Source organism: Salmo trutta, chromosome 4 (assembly GCF_901001165.1).
Source record: "Salmo trutta chromosome 4, fSalTru1.1, whole genome shotgun sequence".
In the NCBI taxonomy this organism is placed as follows: Eukaryota; Metazoa; Chordata; class Actinopteri; order Salmoniformes; family Salmonidae; genus Salmo; species Salmo trutta.
The window spans coordinates 14477956-14499159 of NC_042960.1; the positions used below are offsets into that span (position 1 = coordinate 14477956).

The 21204-nt window shown below is 42.3% G+C and overlaps 2 protein-coding genes across 7 annotated transcripts in view; both read right to left on the reverse strand.

Moving 5' to 3' along the window:
- Positions 1-4296, reverse strand: part of LOC115191855 (T-cell surface glycoprotein CD5) — an 8400-nt gene extending 4104 nt beyond the window's left edge. Inside the window, exons 1-2 of one of the 4 annotated variants that reach the window (XR_003877777.1) lie at positions 4160-4296; positions 870-1141 (exon numbers count right to left, since the gene is read on the reverse strand). Coding sequence is in view for 3 of the 4 variants with exons in the window: in XM_029749828.1 (XP_029605688.1) it covers positions 870-1141; positions 4160-4212 (325 nt within the window). In the remaining variant the exon portion in view is untranslated. Of the gene's footprint in view, positions 1-869; positions 1161-4159 lie in introns of those variants that run through there. The other 3 variants (XM_029749828.1, XM_029749827.1, XM_029749829.1) reach the window with 3 other exon arrangements.
- Positions 4297-7094: 2798 nt separating this feature from the next.
- LOC115191856 (vacuolar protein sorting-associated protein 37C) lies at positions 7095-13975 on the reverse strand. Of its 3 annotated transcripts, none has more exons than XM_029749831.1 (5): positions 13506-13975; positions 11810-11918; positions 10511-10682; positions 8248-8330; positions 7095-7939 (listed from the first exon to the last, which is right to left on the reverse strand). In XM_029749831.1, exons 2-5 carry the CDS (start codon positions 11900-11902, stop codon positions 7229-7231), a joined length of 1059 nt encoding a protein of 352 aa, XP_029605691.1. In that variant the 5' UTR covers positions 11903-11918; positions 13506-13975; the 3' UTR covers positions 7095-7228. The 3 variants fall into 3 exon arrangements, with proteins under 3 accessions (XP_029605691.1, XP_029605690.1, XP_029605692.1); XM_029749830.1 differs by having other exon boundaries at positions 13529-13974; XM_029749832.1 differs by lacking the exons at positions 11810-11918; positions 13506-13975 and adding an exon at positions 10790-11331.
- Between the last annotated feature and the right edge of the window lie 7229 nt (positions 13976-21204).

Below are 21204 nucleotides of genomic sequence, written 5' to 3' on the forward strand. Positions count from 1 at the left end.
CTCAATTGCCTCGTACCACCTGCACATCGACTCGGTACTGGTACTCCCTATTTAGCCATGATGTTTTTTACTTGTTATTGTTATTCATTATTCACGGTGTATTTATTCCTCGTGTCACTCTTTATATTCTTTATTTACATATTTTTAATCTTTAACTCTGCATTGTTGGAAAAGGATCCCTAAGTATTTCACTGTTAGTCTACACCTGTTGTTTACGAAGCGTGAAAAATACACATTTATTTTCTTTGATATATTGTTGTTTATCTACTTTAGTTGAATGTACTGACTGTAAGTCACTCTGTATAAGACTGTCTGCTCAATTACCAAAATGTAAATAAATATGTGAAAATTAACATACCAAAATTAACTGCAAAGTACACCTGGTATTGGCCTTGTTTTGGGTTGGACTTCATTAGAATAATACTCAGCATCCTTTGCAATTGTACAATTTGACATATATATTTATATTTAATTAATCTAGCAGATGCTCTTAGTACACCATAGTGCCATCAATCTTCTGATACCAATGCAGGGGAAAGGGGGGTAAAAAATTGTGTACCGCTATAAATCAAATTGTATACAAAAGTATTTTGAAAATACAAATTACAGCTCTCGAAAGTATCTTGTTAGAAAATACATTGGAGTTTAGCCCAGTGTAATACACATTTTAAAATACTCAAATACATGTAACAGAAATACTGCCCATCTCTGATAGGTAATAGGGAGTAATTCTGGACGCAACAAATGACTACAATTCTGCTGCTTCAAGTTCAACTGTCATTGTCAGAATAGCATATCAGAACATGAGAACATTGTGTGTCGTAACGGACTCACCGAAAACACAAGACTGTATTTAAATAAAGACTTACCGTCATTCATTACACACAGGGCCAGGATGGTAAGTACTAGCCTTCCATCCATTCTGGAGATGAACAGGTTGAGAAAAACAGGGGAGAGAAGAAGAGAAGAGAGACAACGCATGCAAAAACGACAGAAAGACTGAAGAGAGAGGAAACGGTGCAGAAGTGTAAACGCGTCGCTCTCCTTTCTCCCCACCCTCTCTTTTTCTATCCATACAGCCTTCTCTTCATCTTTGGCGTTTGCTGCTTTCTGTCTGCAAGAGTTTCTGCAAACTTCCTCACTTCAAAGACAGTTACAAAAAGAGAGAGAGAAAAAGAAAAGAAAGAGGTGAAATGAAGAAGAGTGGAGGATAAGTGGGAGGGAGAGTCAGAAAGAAAAATGTTAATCTTTCATATTTAAAGATTTTGGTTGAATCAATCATGAGCCTGATTTTCACACACCTTCCAACAGTGAAGTGTGTGTTTGTGTGCCTGTGTGTGTGTGTGTGTGTGTGCTTTCACGCCCGTGTGTGTTTGTGCGCTTGTGTGTATGTGTTCTCCAATAGGTCATGGTTCACACCACTGCCAGGTACACCAGTTGTTTGCAGCAATTTCCCTATTATGAGTTTGATTCCTGTATAGGCCTCATCTACAGGTAACTGCCAAAATGAAGGAAACACCAACATAAAGGGTTAATAGGGTGTTGGGTCACCACGAGCCGGCAGAACAGCTTCAAAGCACCTTGGCATAGATTCTGTCTGGAACTGGAGGGATGCGACACCATCCTTAGACCATCAATTCCGTCATTCTGTGTTTTGTTGATGGTGGTGGAAAACGCTGTCTCAGGCACCGCTCCAGAATCTCCCATAAGTGTTCAATTGGGTTGACTGACTGACACACGCACACTTTGAACCCCCTACAGCATGCTTCTTTGAGACGCCTCTTTCAAAGTCACTGAGATCTATTCTTCTAGCCATGGTAGCCAAAATATTTGGGCAACTGGGCATTTTAATAAATGACGCTAAGCATGATAGGATGCTAACTGCTTATAATACTCAGGAAGCATCCTGTGTGGAAGCATCAATATGCTTTGTATCCCTCATTTACTCAAGTGTTTCCTTTAATTTGGCAGTTACCTGTACACTATGTATTAATTATTGCTTGGGAATTTAGAGAATTTAAGGGGGATATTATAAATCTGTTGTTAATTTGTGGATATTGTTGTGTACAACCTTACTTTTTAACTGTACGTACATTAGCTGTGGATTAAAGCGTCTGCTAAATGACCATATTACATTAATTAATATGCTATTTAATAACCATATTATTATTATTATATTGTTTATTATCCTACAGTGCCTTCAGAAAGTATTTATACCCCTTGACTTGTTTCACATTTTGTTGTGTTACAGCAGAAATTCAAAATGGATTACTTTTCAGCCATCTACACACAATACCCTACACTGACAAAGTGAGATTTTTTTTGTTGTTGTTGAAATTGTTGCTAATTTATTGAAAATGAAATACAAAAATTCACATAATATTCACACCCGAGTCAATACTTTGTAAAAGCACCTTTGGCAGCGATTACAGCTGAGAGTCTTTCAGGGTAAGTCTCTAAGAGCTTTCCACACCTTGTTTGTGAAACATTTGCCCATTATTCTTTTCAAAATTCTTCAAGCTGGACTTGGAACCATTTTCAGGTCTTGCCATAGATTTTCAAGTAGATTTAAGTGAAAACTGTAACTCGGTCACTCAGAAACATTCACTGTCTTCTTGGTAAAACAACTCTAGTGTAGATTTGGCCTTGTGTTTTAGGTTATTGTCCTGATGAAAGGGGAATTCATCTCCCAGTGTCTGGTGGAAAGCAGACTGAACCAGGTTTTTCCTCTAGGATTTCGCCTGTGCTTAGATCCATTCTGTTTATTTTTTATCCTGAAAAACTCCCCAGTCCTTAACAATTACAAGCATACCTATAACATGATGCAGCCACCACTATGCTTTAAAATATGGAGAGTGGTACTCAGTTGTACTGGATTTGCTCCAAACATAACACTTTGTATTCAGGACAAAAAGTGAATTGCTTTGCCATTTTTTCTTTTTCAGTATTACTTTAGTGCCTTGTTGCAAACAGGATGTATGTTTTGAAATATTTGTATTCTGTACAGGCTTCCTTCTTTTCACTCGTTGTCAATTAAGATAGTATTGTGGAGCAACTACAATGTTAATCCATCTTCACTTTTCTCCTATCACAGACATTCAACTCTGTAACTGAGTTAGGAAGGACGCCTGTATCTGTGTAGTGACTCGGTGTGTTGATACACCATCCAAAGTGTAATTAATAACTTCACCATGCTCAAAGGGATATTCAATGTCCTTTTTTTTTTTTTTTTTTTACCCATCTACCAATAGGTGCCCTTCTTTGCGAGGCATTGGAAAACCTCCCTGGTCTTTGTGGTTGAATATGTGTTTGAGTGACCTTACCGATAATTGAATGTGTGGGGTACAGAGATGAAGTAGTAATTCAAAAATCATGTCAAACACTATTATTGCACACAGAGTGAGTCAATGCAACCTATATGACTTGTTAAGAACATTTTTACTCCTGTATTTATTTAGGCTTGTCATAGCAAAGGGTTGAATATTTATTGACTCAAGACATTTCAGCGTTTCATTTTTTACTAATAGTAAATAAATAAATAAAAGCATTCTGTTTTGACATTATGGGGTATGGTGTGAAGGCTAGCGACAAAAACGTCGAAAATGTTACGCATTTACATTTCTGACTGTAACACAAAAAATGTGGAAAAAGTAATGGGGGTATGAATACTTTCTGAAGGCGCTGTACATAATTCATGTTTTCTTTTCTTCTCTTAATTCAACCATTACTCAACTTTTCTGTTCGTTCACACCCGTCCAACTCCCACCCTCTATCGCTCTCGTTTTCTCTTATCTTTAGTATCTGGTTTACCGAGCCGTAGATGTGTAGAAAGCCCCGTAAAAATGATCCTCCTCCTCCTTTCTCTCAATGAGACACTTCTCTCCGTACTTTGAATATTCGAAACAACCTAGGACCATCCCGCTTTCCCCACCTCCTCCCCCCGAAGAGTTGTTTGACAGAAAATATGTATAATTTCTCAAATTGCATAAATCGTTCTGTTAACAGTATGGATTTGAAATGATGTAGTCTCCGTTTGTCTATCGGTAACTGTACTATTACGCCTACTGTACGTTAGATCGGTGACTACTACACTTTGACTTCACATACATTATAGGCTACAGAAATCGTTCCACAACAATTGATTGATCAAAATAATCACCGAGTAGGAATATTTGATAGGTTTTGTGGGAGTTTTCCTCCAGTGCCCTCCATTCCCCCCCAGAGGTCCGTCGCTCTCTCTTCTGTGTCATCTCCCTGGTTCGGTCTTCTCAGCCCACATCAGAAAAAGATAATCACAATCAGAGAGCGGGAAGGAAGGCCTGATAGTAAGCTCTGTTTGAGACAACACAAGCAAAGCCCACGCCTTTTAGATCAAATCAATTAAACTCAATCAAGTTCTATCCGACTTGAATCGTCCTTGATGCAATTGGAGTAAGAACAGTGAAAACTATCTTTCGTCCCGCATCAGGCAGATACCGTAGTATTGTTTTCTTCCTCTCCCAAACACGAGAGAAAATAAAAGATAAGTAGATAAAAAATAAAATAGATTTTTAAAGTACGAGTCAGAACACAGCTCTTAGATCAAGTTCAGTGTTTAATAATATTCACAAAAAAGAAAAAAAATTAACTTAAAACAAGCTCCAAGCTTGTATTTTTATTTCCCCCTTATTAATGCTGCGTATCTCCGTTGGGCTTCTAAAACACAATTTCTGACTCGTCTTTTCTTCCTTTAGTCACGTCCCAAACGGAAGCCTATTCCTTGCCCATAGGGCTCTGGTCAAAAGTAGTGCATTCTGTAGGGGGTAGGGTGCTATTTGGAACAGTAGTAGTGTGATAATACCAGTAAGACACTGCCCCCTGGTCATAGACCAGTCATTCCAACCAGTTAACCTGATGAAGAAGCCCAACATAGGCGCTACATAACGCCTTCATAGAGCATGGTGGCAACCAATGTAGTAACACTCTGTTTAAGACCACTGATTAGGGTTGAAGCGCTCATGACTAAGATGACATAAGTGTCTATGAATGCTGTATGAGCCGTCATGAAGGCGGTATGAATCTTTGTAGTACCCCGTCACAGCTCTCTCATCCTGTGCTTTCTGAGCTAAAGCAGGCAGATCAGTCCCAAATGGCACCCACTTCCCCTACATAGCGCACTACTTTTGACCAGAGCCCTAAGGGAATAGGGTTCCATTTTGGGTGCAGACCATTAGTCCCTTGTTATCAATAACATCTCTTTAATCATTTATACAAATCACATTCTCACTGGAAGTGAACTTACAGAAATAAACAATTTCCTCATTGCAATCATCAGTTCATGTCAACAGGCAGATTTTGGAGAAGGAGAGCAGGTGAAATAGAGAGTGAGTTGAGAGGGAAGGAGAGAAAGACGAGAGGTGAGTTATAGCGTGTGGGAGGGAGAGAAAAACGGAGATACCAGAGAAACAGGCATGATCCTCGACAGAGAATACAGATATGATTCTGTAAACAACGACATCATTGTCAATAGGCATCTCAATACCTAAACAACCAACCAAAACATTCTGCCAAGAAAGAAAAGACTTGGAAGCTAAACTTGTAGGACATAGAGATGTAGGATCTTAATTTGATCACCCTGCACAGCAGAAAATGCAAACTTGTAGTGTATTCAAGGTTGAAAGAAGTATTTTAAAGTTTGTAATTTCAGACTTGATTCGCCCTGACAATTTTTAATTTAATATTTTTTTTTTTAAATCAACCCCTAAAAAACCTCCATTAATTATAATCCACACAATAATTCACGTCCTTTTGCGGCAGGATTATTTTCCTGCTGTGAAAAACTGGTCAAATTAAGATCCTCCAACTGTAAAGATGTCCAGATTTGGTTAAGAAACAAACATCATACATGCACAGCCAGGTGAATAAGAAAGAAGACAGGGTTATTGAAGTCTCCAAAACGACCACTGATCAGGGCCCGCATTCATAAAGCCTCTCAGAGAAAGTGTGCTGATATTGGATCAGTTTAGCCTTTTAGATCATAATGAATACAATTACATGGTCAGATCCTAGAGTAGCTATGACTTCATAGGATTTTCCTTCTTTAGTATTGTCTTAAGTACTTTCTAACCAGAATGAAGAGCAAGAAAGAGTTTACAGAACAGAATTCCTGAACAAAACTGCACCTGGAAAACGTTTTGGTTCGGGTGGGTATTGAGTTATCATCATATGCGAACGAATATGATCAACACATGTAATCTGACATCGGTGTAGAATGATATGGGTGTTAGAACAAGTCAAATGTACTCTAATGCATATACCGAACACAGTGCCACAAGGGACTTGTGCTACAGGGTGAAACCATTGATAAGGAATACATGATGTGTAGATATATTTTATGTAGAACATGGCTCTCTGACATGTCGAATAAAGAGTCACGTCAGCTCCATTTCTATCTGAAACGTACATGGCCAAGGTCTTGTTGATTGGCTCAGTATTCCACAAAGGGAGGGAGAAGAGTAAAAAGGCTGATAGCCAATAGGTGGAGAGAGAGAGGGGGGAGAGCGAGCGAGAGAGAGAGAGAAGGGGCCGACAGCCAATGGGAGAGTGTTTCTAACACATTGGAGCACAAGGGGAGGTCCTGAGACAGTTATGCACTTGAATGACAGAAGGGGAGGGGGAGGAGAAGAGGCAGATCGAGAGAGAGAGGCAGATCGAGAGAGAGAGAGAGGCAGATCGAGAGAGGCAGATCGAGAGAGAGAGAGAGAGAGAGAGAGAGAGAGAGAGGGGCACATCGAGAGAGAGAGAGAGAGAGGCAGATCGAGAGAGAGAGAGAGAGAGGCAGATCGAGAGAGAGAGAGGCAGATCGAGAGAGAGAGAGGCAGATCGAGAGAGAGAGAGGCAGATCGAGAGAGAGAGAGGCAGATCGAGAGAGAGAGAGGCAGATCGAGAGAGAGAGAGGCAGATCGAGAGAGAGAGAGGCAGATCGAGAGAGAGAGAGGCAGATCGAGAGAGGAGAGAGGCAGATCGAGAGAGGAGAGAGGCAGATCGAGAGAGAGAGGCAGATCGAGAGAGAGGCAGATCGAGAGAGAGAGAGGCAGATCGAGAGAGAGAGAGGCAGATCGAGAGAGAGAGAGAGAGAGAGAGAGAGGCAGATCGAGAGTCAGGAAAGAGTCAGGAAAAAAAGAGTGAATGAGAGAGACTGAAGAATGTGTGGTGGGAGAGGAGTGACGGGGTGAGAGCAGAGGGAGGTTCAGGAGTAGGGCTGTGGCACTCCAAACCCGGGCCTGTACTGCGGCCTGCCTGTGGGGGACTGAGAGTTGGGCAGAGCAGGGCCCGTGGGGTAACTATACCCCCCAACCCCACCGTAGGTGTACGCAGAGGGGTAGGGGGCGGTGTTGGGGGCACTGTATTGCCCGAACGCAGACCCTGAGCCGGGGACACCAGGGAACGTAGGCTGGGTGGGGTATGGGCAGGCAGTGGCCGGAGGCCCAAAAGCAGGACGGGCTGAGTAGCCCGCCGCTGAGGTGAAAGGTGAGCCGTGGCTGGGGTAGGGAGGAAATTGACCTGGGGGAATGGACGGGCCTGGGCCTGATACTGCAGAAGTGGCTGTCGGGTTAGGAGGGGAGACGGGGTATGGGGTGTAAGGTAGGGTGGAACCGGGGCCGTTTTGGAAACTAGCGTGGTTGTTGGGATTGGAATTCTGCTGCGGTTGTTGTTGCTGAGGATGATGATGATTCCATGGCGATGACTGTGTCGTCGCTGGGTCTTGATTGCCGCTCGTTTGTGACGTCATGGAGCCGGTGGAGGCGTCGCCCGCGGCGGTCTCCTTCTTCTGGCGCAGGATTTCCTGCAGCTTCTCTATCCGCACTCGTCTTTTGTGAGCGAGGGAGCGGAGGGAGAGGAAACGGTCAAGGAACGAGTCCAGAGACAGCTGGCCGTCCAGAAACTCATCTGCCAGGGACTGATGGGGAGAGAGATGATGAGAGAGAAAGAAACAGAGCGAGAGTTAAAAGAAGAGGAGAGCGGGATGGGGGTAAATACAGACACACTTTATTGACAATGTCTGAAAATGTATTATGTATTTATTATCATCGTTTGATTCCAACTGCTGGTCCTCTGCACGGCGTCGAATAGAGTAAGAGATAAGCTGATCATTTTGTCGTCATTGGTCCTGTGTTTTAGGATGGATACACGTCTCCCATACTCGTCATCAATATCATCCGTCGGTTTCATTTTCCGCCTGAGAAGTCTGTCACTGCGGCCTCTCACCTCTGACTCCGTCTCCGTGCTGGCGCCCTCTGTCTGAAGTTTGGAGAACAACCCCTCCGGTGATGCCTGCCCCATGATGCCATCTGGGAGAGGGGGAGTGAGTGAGGCAGAGAATGGAAGAGACAGAGAACAAGAGAATAAAAGAGGGGGCAGAAATGGAGAGACAGTGAGATAGCCAGTAAGACACCAATATAGAGGGAGGGCGTGTAAGAGAAAAAGGGAGAAAGAGGGCAAAAGAAAGAGAAAGGGCAAATAAACACCTCCCACACACCAATGTCATGCCAAGCTTCTAAGTCCCAGTAGACACTGACAGCACAATGCTTCACGCCTGTTATTAAACACTAGGCTTGGGCGGTATACTGTATATACCGTATAACGGGGTATTTGGAAAAAGCTTTTTTTATTTTTATTAATAGCGTCAAAACTATGTATTTTAAGTTTTTCAATATTTGTATCTACTTAAGTAAATACCTGCAGTCAACTTGTGCAATACGTTAGGAGATTGCGTTCTTCATTTCACCGGTCACATTATTTTACATTATGAAGTTTACCGTAGTTCTCCAGAACAGTTGAGCCAGTCATGGGTTTGTTTATAAATAGCACAACGGGAGAAAGCGAGCTAGTGAGTCCGTAGCGTTTCGATATCTATAGGCGAATCTCGGTTATGCGGCACACAAGAGGTGATGAAGTTACAATTGTACGCAATTCACGACTAAATGTTTGACGTATTTTTCCGCGTGTGCGTCCTACTATAGTTTTTCCTTCTCCTCCCATCTGCTCCATGTACACATGCTGCTCTTCCATCAGAAAAGCATGCACCGCAACTTGGTCCATTTCAACAATTTCTCTCGTAAAAGTCCACTCTCCAAAAACAACATCGGTAGTCACCAACTATGCTTGTATAACTTTATGAGCTGAATTTGCAATAAGGTTCGTTTCGCATGTTAGCATTTAGCTAACAGCGTCTATGTGATTTCACTATTAGTTTGTGCTAATTATGTTAGCATTCTGGAAATAGAGTCCCAATGGGCTTTTCTTGCATTTTTAGCGCCCCCTTCTGTGCCATGCAGGTAACACCGTAAATCCCAGGACGAGAGAAGGACGGTATGAACATCTGGATACCACCCAAGCCTATTAAACGCATTTAAAAATGAGAACAAAGTAATCTCAGGAAGCTCAGCCATGAAGCTCAATGTTGGATACACACGGATACACACGCAACAGGACAATCTACTTTCATGCATCTTCAAATACCTCTGGTAGACTTCTCATTGAAGGCAAGATCCCACAATTATGCTGGTTGAGTCAAGGTGAATCACTAGGACTGATTTAGGGGTGAAATAACAATGCATTCCAAATGACCTAATCACCTTCAGGAAAAACATAACATAACTATAACAGCAGACTTTACAACAGACGCCAATTCCAGCCCTGCAAACGGACACGTCAAACACAGCTTCTCATGAAAAGCTTACAAAACAAGGCTGCAGGAGCGCATGTACACAGATCACATGGCCTGTTTTGCTTCCTGACAAAGCGCTGACGGCAGTGGAATGGGAGCTGATGCGATGGTATCCAGGGAGACCCTGGCAGACAGACAGAGACACAAACAGACAGACAGACAGACAGACAGACAGACAGACAGACAGACCTGGAAGCCTGGAGGGGGGGGGGGGGGGGGTCTGTCTGTCTATGTTTGACCAGTAGAGACCAAGGCTTAGTACCAAATGGCACCCTATTCCCTATACTACCTAAGTAGTGTACTATACAGGTGACACAGACACTGTGTTTGACTAGTAGAGACCAACTGAGTGTCCAGGATCTGAACAGGCCACACAACATCTACCCCTACACTACAAACTCTCTCTCCAAAGTCTGTTCCTGCCACATCTGCCTGTGTCTCCCTCCATCTTGTTATTTCTATTTCCATATCCTCCCTCTCTCTTCCTCTATTAGGTTGCTTTTCTTCATCTGTCACTCCATTATCCATCAATAACCTCCCATCTCATCCCTGGTCACAGTGTTGTCTGCAGGTCTCTTTGACTCCCTCCCTCCCTCCCTTCCTTTATCCCGTACCTTTCTGATCACAGTGTTGTCTGTAGGTCTCTCTGACTCCCTCCATCCCTCCCTCTATCCCGTACCTTTCTGGTCACAGTGTTGTCTGTAGGTCTCTCTGACTCCCTCCCTCTATCCCGTACCTTTCTGATCACAGTGTTGTCTGTAGGTCTCTCTGACTCCCTCCACCCCTCCCTCTATCCCTTACCTTTCTGGTCACAGTGTTGTCTGTAGGTCTCTCTGACTCCCTCCAGTTCAGAGTATCTCTCCACTAGATGTTCTCTCTGTCTCTCCAGGCGAGGCTTCATGTCCAGGTTCTGCTCTGCCAGGTTACGGTTGGAGGCCAGTGCCATCTCCCTCTCCAGCTGGATGTTCTGAATCTATAGACGAGGAAGAAGAGAAGTCAATAATACATTGTATTTTTTTTAATGTATTTTTGACAGGGACCATGTACAACAGATATCGTAGTGACCGGACGCCAACTTACATAGCTAGCTAATTCTCATAAGCGACCGTAACGACCCTAGCCTTCATCAGCATGTTAAGATCTCTCCCATTTGGGATAACGTTTTTAAGGATTGTGGATAGTGCGTTCGTCTTGGGGTCAGGCGACCCGGGTTCAAGTCCTGCTCAGGGCACTACTCTCGCCTCCTCTACGTGACTCTGTGATTGGTAGATCACGGCAATATGTTGAATGATGACATTGCCATACAGTATCAGTCTGTGTCTGACAGAAGCTGCCAGGTCCTCTCTTCTGAGACCAGTGTCCCCGCCCATGCTAGTGTAACGGAGATAAGAACGTGCCGTGAGCTCACACGGCAGCTAGCTTGAAATGTTGCCAACGGCGCTACCCAATTGGATCCTTCTCTATAGCTCGACTGGTTCGCACGTTGTCACGCTGGCGTTCACGAGTTGGCCGGGAACAGGTCATTTTGCGTCTAGCGAACATAACTCCCCATGTGAAGAGTGAAGACAAACAGATGAATCTCAAATGGTTAGTGTTTTGGACCTATGGACAAAGGTGGAAGAGAAGTAAGTCAATATGACCTTGTAAAAAAAAAAAAAAAAATGCTGAGGGCAGGATGAGCCTGGACACTGCTACTGGTTAGAGTGAGATGAGACCTAGATGTCTATCCTCAGATTAATCATTCATCTAGGGGTTACATTGAGTAATAGCCAAGTTGTGTGACCTGACAGAAAAAGCAAGGTCTAAGCTCAGAGATAGGCCTATAGACAAAGCTTGGCTATTCATTATCCCTTACTGAGATACAAAACATTAGAGGCATTTCAGTAAGAGCGGCGCATCTCGACTAGCATGGTCCCAGATCGGTTTTATGCCGTCTTGCAAACTCCTGTGGTCAGTGTCATGCCTAACATGGTGTATGACAATAACAGATGACCATAGGAGTTGGTTAGAGCACAAACAGATCTGGGACCAGGCTACATCTCAATCTATACAAGACACAATAGACAGACAATAAGACAAAGCAAAGAGGTGATCGCTTACCTCATCAGATTCCAATGCCATGGACTCCACCCGCTCTGTATTGTCCAGCAAATCCTCCAACTCGGATTGGCTGAGGTCCTGAAGCTTGTCCATTGATTTGCCAGGACCGCTGTCAATCAGATGGAGGGAAACGTGAGCTGTCAATGTCAAATGTCATCAGTTAACTGAACATAGATCATTTGAGAAAATGTTTTACTTGAAACTGACAGGATACAAAGTAGATCCACACAAACTGATAAATGAACAGGCAGGCTGATCAAATATTAAATGGGAAATCATTTTCTAGACTATAATCTAGCGTTATCACACAAGACAGAATTGACAGTTATATGTGAGCACTAAAATATCGCATTGTTCCGCCATGATACTACATACTAGAGCTGGGCGATAGGGACAAAAATCCATATCGCAATAAATTGCCTGAATTGATGCGATAACGATAAATAGAACAATAAGTTTATAACATTGTGCACCACAGTTTTTTTTTAAACTATCCTTTCAACTACTACTAGTTCGATGATTGTAGCCATCAATTGTCCCATTATATTCACCAATATTAGCAAACTTATGTAATTTCAAACTTCACATTTCTCTAGAATAGGCTACTTATCGTAATGAACCGTATCAGCAAAATGCCTGCGATAAGTGATCGGTACGGTCGGTGTTAAAATTTGATATGTCTCGGTTTATTGGCCAAGCTCTACTACATACATTTTAGGCTTTGATAAAACAGACTCGTGCTAAATCTTGATCAGGCCTAAGTTACTTCAGCCACTTGCTATCTTGGCTACATCTTTGCCTAGTCATTAAACATGGGCCACATTCAGTAGGCAAACGTTGTAGTTAGAAATAACAGTAATAGATATATTTTATTTTATTACATTTTAGTGATTTTGCAGATGCTCTTATCCAGAGACTTACAATTATCTTAAGATATTTAGGTGAGACAACATACCACAGTCATAGTAAGTACATTTTCCCTCAATAAAGTAGTTATCAACAAAGTCAGTGCTAGTAGGAAAAGACTACTGCAGGGAATTGTTTTCTTATTTAAGATACTCTTGATGAGGTAGGGTTTCAAATAAATTTACAGAAGATGGGCAGGGACTCCGCTGTCCTGACATTAGGGGGAAGCTTGTTCCACCAGTGTGGTCCCAGGACAAAGAACAGCTTTGACTGGGCTGGGTGGGAGCTGACCCCCTGTTGATATCTGTCGTCGGGGTTCCTTATTCTACATGTCAGAGAGGCATGTTTGTAACGTTCCACAACATTGTGCCCTGCTGAACGCACCCTAGCTATCTTGATTGATGGATTGCCATCAGCTGACCAACACTAATACTGTTGTCAACCAGCTATAGTTAGGCACAGCACGCAGACTGGCTATCACATTATAAAGCAAGTTAGCGGGCAAAATTAAGTACGTTATGCTGCTAGCAAATCAAGAAATTCGTTGCGACAGGGCACACAACATTGACAGGCATCAACATATGTGTTGGTGACGGATGACGTAAAACGGGCACGGGAGCCCTGACCCCAATATACAAACAAGGCAATCTGGTTGAGTGAAATTAACCGGTAAAAGAAGAATCCAACGTAATTTTACGGACTGGCTAGCCTTAATGGGTTGTTTGAGTTCCGTGTAGAGATGACAACAACAATCGGTATGATCACATTCAATGAAAGGCACTCTTGCTACCGTCAACTTTGAGGAAAGCCCACCGTTCGCGATATCCAAATCCTCAAAGAAACGACGTCATTCGATCGTGTTGCTTGGCGTCGGGTACAGCAGTAGTCCAACAATAATTTCTTCAATATCTGTTCGACGATAATCCTCAAAATGGATTAAAGAATAGCTATGTTTTATCAGCAATATTTGGAAAGTTTCACTTCACACTACCAGAACCGCCGCCATTTTTGGAACGACCCATTTTCTGCTTCCGTGGGGGGGGGGTATTAAATGCAGTGTCAATTGAATGACCTTTCTAACTAAAGAAAATGAAAATATATTGTGATCATGTTGCTGCTGAACCTGAAAGCAAATCTTTAGATAGCATGAACAGTTTTCTTTGACAGTTTATCCACTTCTTTGGGGCAATGGTTTCATCCAGCGCGCATCTGATTTGAAGGGAAACCCACTCCTACGTGACACGATTATTCCATGAATGCCAGCAGGGACAGGTTGGCAGGGAGGAACCCAGTAAAGTAAATTAAGTCTGGTTGGAAAAAGTGGAACATTATGTCAGTGGCCAATATCTGTCATCATGACTCTCACTAATAAAACATATTGGCAGCACTATATGTATCCAAACGTAATGACTAACCACAAGTGAAGCAGTATGGAAAGAATATGTTGTTCCTGATATTTATAGGTTATTATGAAAAGCCAGCAGTGACCTTACACTGAACACACAACCCTCAATCTAAATAAGCATCAGAAGTCCACAGAGTTTATACAAATTATTTTATTAGGTTTCTCAAAAAATGGTAAGCCTGTAAAGCTGGAAAGGAATAAACAAACCCATGAAAAAAACAATCATGAACTTGAACAAGTTAAAGGAAATGTGGTCACTGATAAAAAATATGATAAAACAGATTAATATTTTTCTAAAATAGGTTTTTCAACTAGCATCCATTGGTTAATCAGTTTGACTAATTGATTAATTGATCATTCGGCACAGTCCCACTCCGAGTCCCTTGAGTGCGGACAAAGAGAGGAGAGAGTGGAGGATAAGAGCCCCCAGGTCATAAACGATGAGTAGGACTGTGACACTCCTGAAGAACCCCTGGGACCGAGAAAAAGACAAGGGAGGATAAACAACAACACAAAAAACAGTGCCACACACAATACAGGGCACTAAAATAGCATTGTGGCAAACAAAACAAACTGTCCTCAGACATACCCACACTTATCAACCACCCACCCACAAATCATTCCTTACCTCCAGGTACTCTCCTGGGCACTTTTGTGCAGCCCCGGCATACAGGTCGATGCTTGGCAGAGTGCAGGGTTCAGCAGTGCCCTGGACGGAGTGTAGGGAGACGCTGTACATACACAGAGCCAGTAGGCCCGCCAACAGGCTGGCCACGTTAGTGTAGGCACAGCCCGTCAGCTGGGGAGAAAGACATAACATGGAAGATAGAGTAAGTAGAGACACTAAAATCTCCTGGCCCCAAAGATGAAATTGTTCCTAAGAGAAAAAAGATCTTGGACCTAAATGTTGCTATATAATGGATGTATCTTCTCATGCACGTAATAGGGTATATACATTGCACAGTAGCCCATGGGCAACATGTTCAGCCCAATATGTGGACTACTGTACAGGTAGACCCAGGTGGACATTTGAGTAATGGAATCGATTACACCCGTTTAGAGCAGTGTATATTCCAATGCAACACGTGACTGTTGTAATGTCTTACTAGCTGTCTGCCGGGAGACTTCTCACAGGCGAAGGCGAACGACCCTGCCGTCACAAACTTTAAAAGAAAGTAGAAACAATATCTGTTGTTTCAATTGCTACAGATGTGAAAAAAGAAAATCAAACCCTCCAATGATGCACACTATATAACATATAGCCTATGCATATAAACAGAAGCCAGAGGAAGCTTGGCACCTTAATTGGGGAGGACGGGCTCGTGGTAATGGCTGGAGCAGAATTGGTAGAATGGTATCAAATATATCAAACACATGGTCACCCTTCAATGTTGTGATACTAAAATATTGGCTAAATGTATTGCTGATAGAATAAACAAGGTCCTAACAATCCCGTCTGATTCATCAAAATCAGACGGGATTGTTAAAAGGAAGATATATTGGAGACATTAGGCAACTACTAGAAATAATGGAAAACTATGAGAATGAGAGAAACCAGCTATAATCATTTTAGCAGATTTTGAGAATTCATCTGATACGGTCCCTGGATTTTTGAACTCTCTCATAAGATGGGTAAAAGTCATGCATAACAATCCTTTATGTGAAATAATAAATAACAGTTACTTCTCTGAGAACTTTGAATTGTCCAGAGGCATAAAACAAGGTTGCCCTCTGTCACCATACCTATTTATTATGGCCATTGAATGGCAAATAATATTTTGTGTAATTTTGGAGTCACTTTTATTGTAAATAATAATAGAATATGTTTCTAAACACTTCTGCATTAATGTGGATGCTACTATGATTATTGATAATCCTGAATGAATCGTGAATAATGATGAGTGAGAAAGTTACAGAAGTACAAATATCATTCCCCCCCAAAAGTGCTAACCTTCCATGTTATTGTAATGGTGAGAGGTTAGCATGTCTTGGGGTTATTATATTTGTGCGTCTGTAACATTAATGTAGAAGTGTTTAGAAACATGTTCTATTCTTATTTACAGTATACATTATTTACCATTCATTTCTATTGGGCACAAACAAATCTGAAACAGAACCAAAAACAAACAGCAAATATATCAAACAAATTTGTAGAGTGACAAGCTTGATGTAGTCATTACGTGCTATGAATAATTGGACCAAACACTTTTTAATACTTTAATACATATACAGTACCAGTCACAAGTTTGGACACACCAACTCATTGAAGGGTTTTTCTTTATTTTTACTATTTTCTACGTTGTAGAATAATAGTGAAGACATCAAAACTATGAAATAACACATGTAGTAACCAAAAAAGTGTTAAACAAAACAAAATATATTTATATTTGAGATTCTTCAAAGTAGCCACCCTTTGCCTTGATGACAGCTTTGCACAGTCTTGACATTCTCTCAACCAGTTTCATGATGTAGTCACCTGGAATGCAATTCAATGAACAGGTGTGCCTTGTTAAAAGTACATTTATGGAATTTATTGCCTTCGTAATGCGTGTTAGCCAATCAGTTGTGTTGTGACAAGGTAGGGGTGGTATACAGAAGATAACCCTATTTGGTAAAAGACCAAGTCCATATTATGGCAAGAACAGATCAAATAAGCAAGGAGAAACAACAGTCCATCATTACTTTAAGTCATGTAGGTCAGTCAATTTCAAGAACTTTGAATGTTTCTTCAAGTGTAGTCGCAAAAACCATCAAGCGCTATGATGAAACTGGCTTTCATATGGACCGCCACAGGAAAGGAAGACCCAGAGTTACATCTGCTGCAGAGGACAAGTTCATTAGAGTTACCAGCCTCAGAAATTGTAGCCCAAATAAATGCTTCAAAGAGTTCAAGTAACAGACACATCTCAGCATCAACTGTTCAGAGGAGACTGTGTAAATCAGGCCTTCAATGGTTGAATTGCTGCGAAGAAACCACTACTAAAGGACACCAATAATAAGAAGAGACTAGCTTGGGCCAAGAAACACGAGCAATGGACATTAGACCGGTGGCAATCTGTCCTTTGGTCTGATGAGTCCAAATTTGAGATTTTTGGTTCCAACCGCCTTGTCTTTGTGAGATGCAGAGTAGGTGAACGGTTGATCTCCGCATATGTGGTTCCCACTGTGAAGCATGGAGGAGGAGGAGGTGTGATGGTGTGGGGGTGCTTTGCTGGTGACACTGTCAGTGATTTATTTAGAATTCAAGGCACACTTACCCAGCATGGCTACCACAGCATTCTGCAGCGATACGCCACCCCATCTGGTTTGCGCTTTGTGGGACTATAATTTGTTTTTCAACAGGACAATGACTCAAAACAAACCTCCAGGCCTTGTAAGGGCTATTTGACCAAGGAGAGTGATGGAGTGCTGCATCAGATGACCTGACCTCCACAATCACCTGACCTCAACCCAATTGAGATGGTTTGGGATGAGTTGGACCACAGAGTGAAGGAAAAGCAGCCAACAAGTTCACAGCATATGTGGGAACTCCTTCAAGACTGTTGGAAAATAATTTCTCATAAAGATGGTGGAGAGAATGGCAAGAGTGTAACTCCAATCAAATCTAACTTTATTTGTCACATGCACCGAATCCAACAGGTGTAGACCTTTACCGTGAAATGCTTATTTACAAGCTCTTAACCAACAGTGCAGTTCATGAAAGAGTTAAGAAAATATTTACCAAAAAAACTAAAGTAAAAAGTAATAAAAAGTAACACAATAAAATAACAATAACAAGGCTATATACAAGGGGTAACATTACAGAGTCAATGTGCAGGGGTACATGTTAGTCGAGGTAATTTGTATATGTAGGTAAGGGTAAAGTGACTATGCATAGATAATTTACAACGAGTAGCAGCAGCGTACAAACAAATGGGAGGTGTCAACGTACATAGGCCGGGTGGCCATTTGATTAATTGCTCAGGAGTCTTATGACTTGCGGGTAGAAGCCGTTAAGGAGCCTTTTCGACCTATATTTACTGCTTGCCTTGCGGTAGCAGAGAGAACAGTCTATGACTTGGGTGACTGGAGCCTTTGACAATTTTTTGGTCTTTCCTCTGACACCACCTAATATAAAGCTCCTGGATGTCAGGAAGCTTGGCCCCAATGATGTACTAGGCCGTACGCACTACCCTCTGTAGCGCCTTACGGTCAGATGCCGAGCAGTTACCATACCAGGCGGTGATGCAACCGGTCAGGATGCTCTCGATGGTGCAGCTGTAGAACTTTTTGAGGATCTGGGGACCCATGCCAATTCTTTTCAATCTCCTGAGGGGGAATAGGTGTTGTCATGTCCTCTTCATGACTGTCTTGGTGGTTTTAGACCATGATAGTTTGTTGTTGATGTGGAAATTTGAAACTTTCAACCCGCTCCACTACAGCTCCGTCAATGTTAACCTCTCTAGGGTATGTGGGACGAAATCGTCCCACCTACGTAACAGCCACTGAAATCCAGTGGCGCGATTTTTGAATCGTTAGAAATACTATTACTTCAATTTCTCAAACATATGACTATTTTACAGCTATTTAAAGACAAGAATCTCGTTAATCTAACCCCACTGTCCGATTTCAAAAAGGCTTTACAACGAAAGCAAAACATTAGATTATGTCAGCAGAGTGCCCAGCCAGAAAAAATCAGACACCCAATTTTCAAGCTAGCATATCATGTCACATAAACCCAAACCACAGCTAAATGCAGCACTAACCTTTGATGATCTTCATCAGATGACACACCTAGGACATTGTGTTATACAATACATGCATGTCTGTTCAATCAAGTTCATATTTATATCAAAAACCAGCTTTTTACATTAGCATGTGACGTTCAGAAAAAGCATAACCCCCGCAAACTTCCGGGGAATTTACTAACAGTTTGCTAAATTACTCACGATAAACGTTCACAAAAAGCATAACAATTATTTTAAGAATTATAGATACATTACTCCTCTATGCACTCGATATGTCCGATTTTAAAATAGCTTTTCGGATGAAGCACATTTTGCAGTAATCTAAGTACATAGCCCGGCATTACAGGGCTAGCTATTTAGATACCCGGCAAGTTTAGCCTTCACCAAAAATGTTCTTACCTTGCTTGTTCTTCATCAGAATACACTGCCAGGACTTCTACTTCAATAACAAATGTTGGTTTGGTCCCAAATAATCCATCGTTATATCCAAACAGCGACGTTTTGTTCGTGAGTTCTAGACACTATCAGAATGCTTCTTCACGGTCCCGCGCATGGCGCATTGGTGTGTCAAAAATGTCTAAATATTCCATTACCGTACTTCGAAGCATGTCAACCGCTGTTTAAAACCAATTTTTATGCCATTTATCTCGTAGATAAGTGATAATATTCCGACCGGGAGTATGCATTGAGCCTAAACAGCCGAATAAAATTTCTCCTCAGGAGCGACTCGTGCACGCGCCTCATTCAAAGGTCCTCTGAGTCGACACTTACAAAAGGTGATAATGTGTTTCAGCCTGAGGCTCCCTCGTAAACCTTCAGTTATTTCCCGGGCTCTGAGAGCCTATTGGAGCCCTGGGAATTGTCACGTTACAGCTAAGATCCTTACTTTTCAATAAAAAGATGTAAGACGCACGACTCCTTGTCAGACAGGGTACTTCCTGCTTGAAACCTTGTCAGGTTTTTGCCTGCCATAGGAGTTCTGTTATACTCACAGACACCATTCAAACAGTTTTAGAAAATTCAGAGTGTTTTCTATCCAAATCTGAACAATAATATGCATATTCTAGCTTCTGAGTTGGTGTAGGAGGCAGTTAAAAATGGGAACATATTTTTTCCAAAATTCTCAATGCTGCCCCCTATCCCGTAGAGGTTAATGGTGGCCTGCTTGGCCCGCCTTTTCCTGTAGACCATGATCAGCTCCTTTATCTTGCTCACATTGAGGGAGAGGTTGTCGTACTGGCACTATACTGCCAGGTCTCTGACCTCCTCCCTATAGACTGTCTCATCGTTGTTGGTAATCAGGCTGTTGTGTCATCAGCAAACTTAATGATGGTGTTGGAGTCGTGTTTGGCCACGGAGTCGTGGGTGAACAGGGAGTACAGAAGGGGACAAAGCACACACCCCTGAGGGGCCCCAGTGTTGAGGATCAGCGTGGCAGATGTGTTGTTGCCTACCCTTACCACCTGGGGGTGGCCCGTCAGGAAGTCCAGGATCCAGTTGCCTGTAATCCATGGCTTCTGGTTGGGATATGTACGTGCGCTCACTGTGGGCACATCGTCGATGCACTCATTGACGAAGCCGATGACTGAGGTGGTATACTCCTCAATGCCATTGGATGAATCCTGGAACATACTCCAGTCTGTGCTAGCAAAACAGTCCTGTGGTGTACCATCCGCATCATCTGACCACTTCCGTATTGAGCGAGTCACTGGTACTGCCTGCTTTAGTTTTTGCTTGTAAGCAGGAATCAGGAAGATAGAATTATGATCAGATTTGCCAAATGAAGGGTGAGGGAGAGCTATGTATGCGAGAGCTGTGTATGCATCTCTGTGTGTGCGTCTCTGTGTTCCTCTGGTTGCACATGTGACATGCTGGTAGAAATGAGGTAAAACAGAAAGTTTGCCTGAATTAAAGTCCCCGGCCACTAGGAGCACCGCTTCTTGATGAGCATTTTCTTGTTTGAGTATGGCCTTATTCAGCTGGTTGAGTGCGGTCTTAGTGCCAGCATCGGTTTGTGGTGGTAAATAGACGGCTACGAATAATATAGATTATAACTCTCTTGGTAGATAGTGTGGTCTACAGCTTATCATAAAGTACTCTACCTCAGGCGAGCAATACCTTGAGACTTCTTTAATATTAGACATCGCGCACAAGCTGTTATTGACAAATAAACACCCACCCCTTAGCTTCTCTGTAAATGCCGATGCATGGAAAATACCACCAGCTCTATATTATCCGTGTTGTCGTTCAACCAGGACTCGGTGAAACATAAGATATTACAGTTTTTAATGTCCCATTAGTAGGATAGTCTTGATCGTATATCATCCATTTTGTTTTCCAATGATTGCACGTTGGCA

What these genes read in the sequence shown, in the direction of transcription:
- LOC115191856 (XM_029749831.1), bottom strand. Translation starts at nt 11,902, where the DNA reads ATGGACAAGCTTCAGGACCTCAGCCAATCCGAGTTGGAGGATTTGCTG. An exon ending in TGGCATTGGAATCTGATGAG is followed by an intron (nt 10,683 to 11,809) that starts GTAAGCGATCAC and finishes CCTCGTCTATAG; the next exon opens with ATTCAGAACATCCAGCTGGA. An exon ending in ACAACACTGTGACCAGAAAG is followed by an intron (nt 8,331 to 10,510) that starts GTAAGGGATAGA and finishes CCCCTCTCCCAG; the next exon opens with ATGGCATCATGGGGCAGGCA.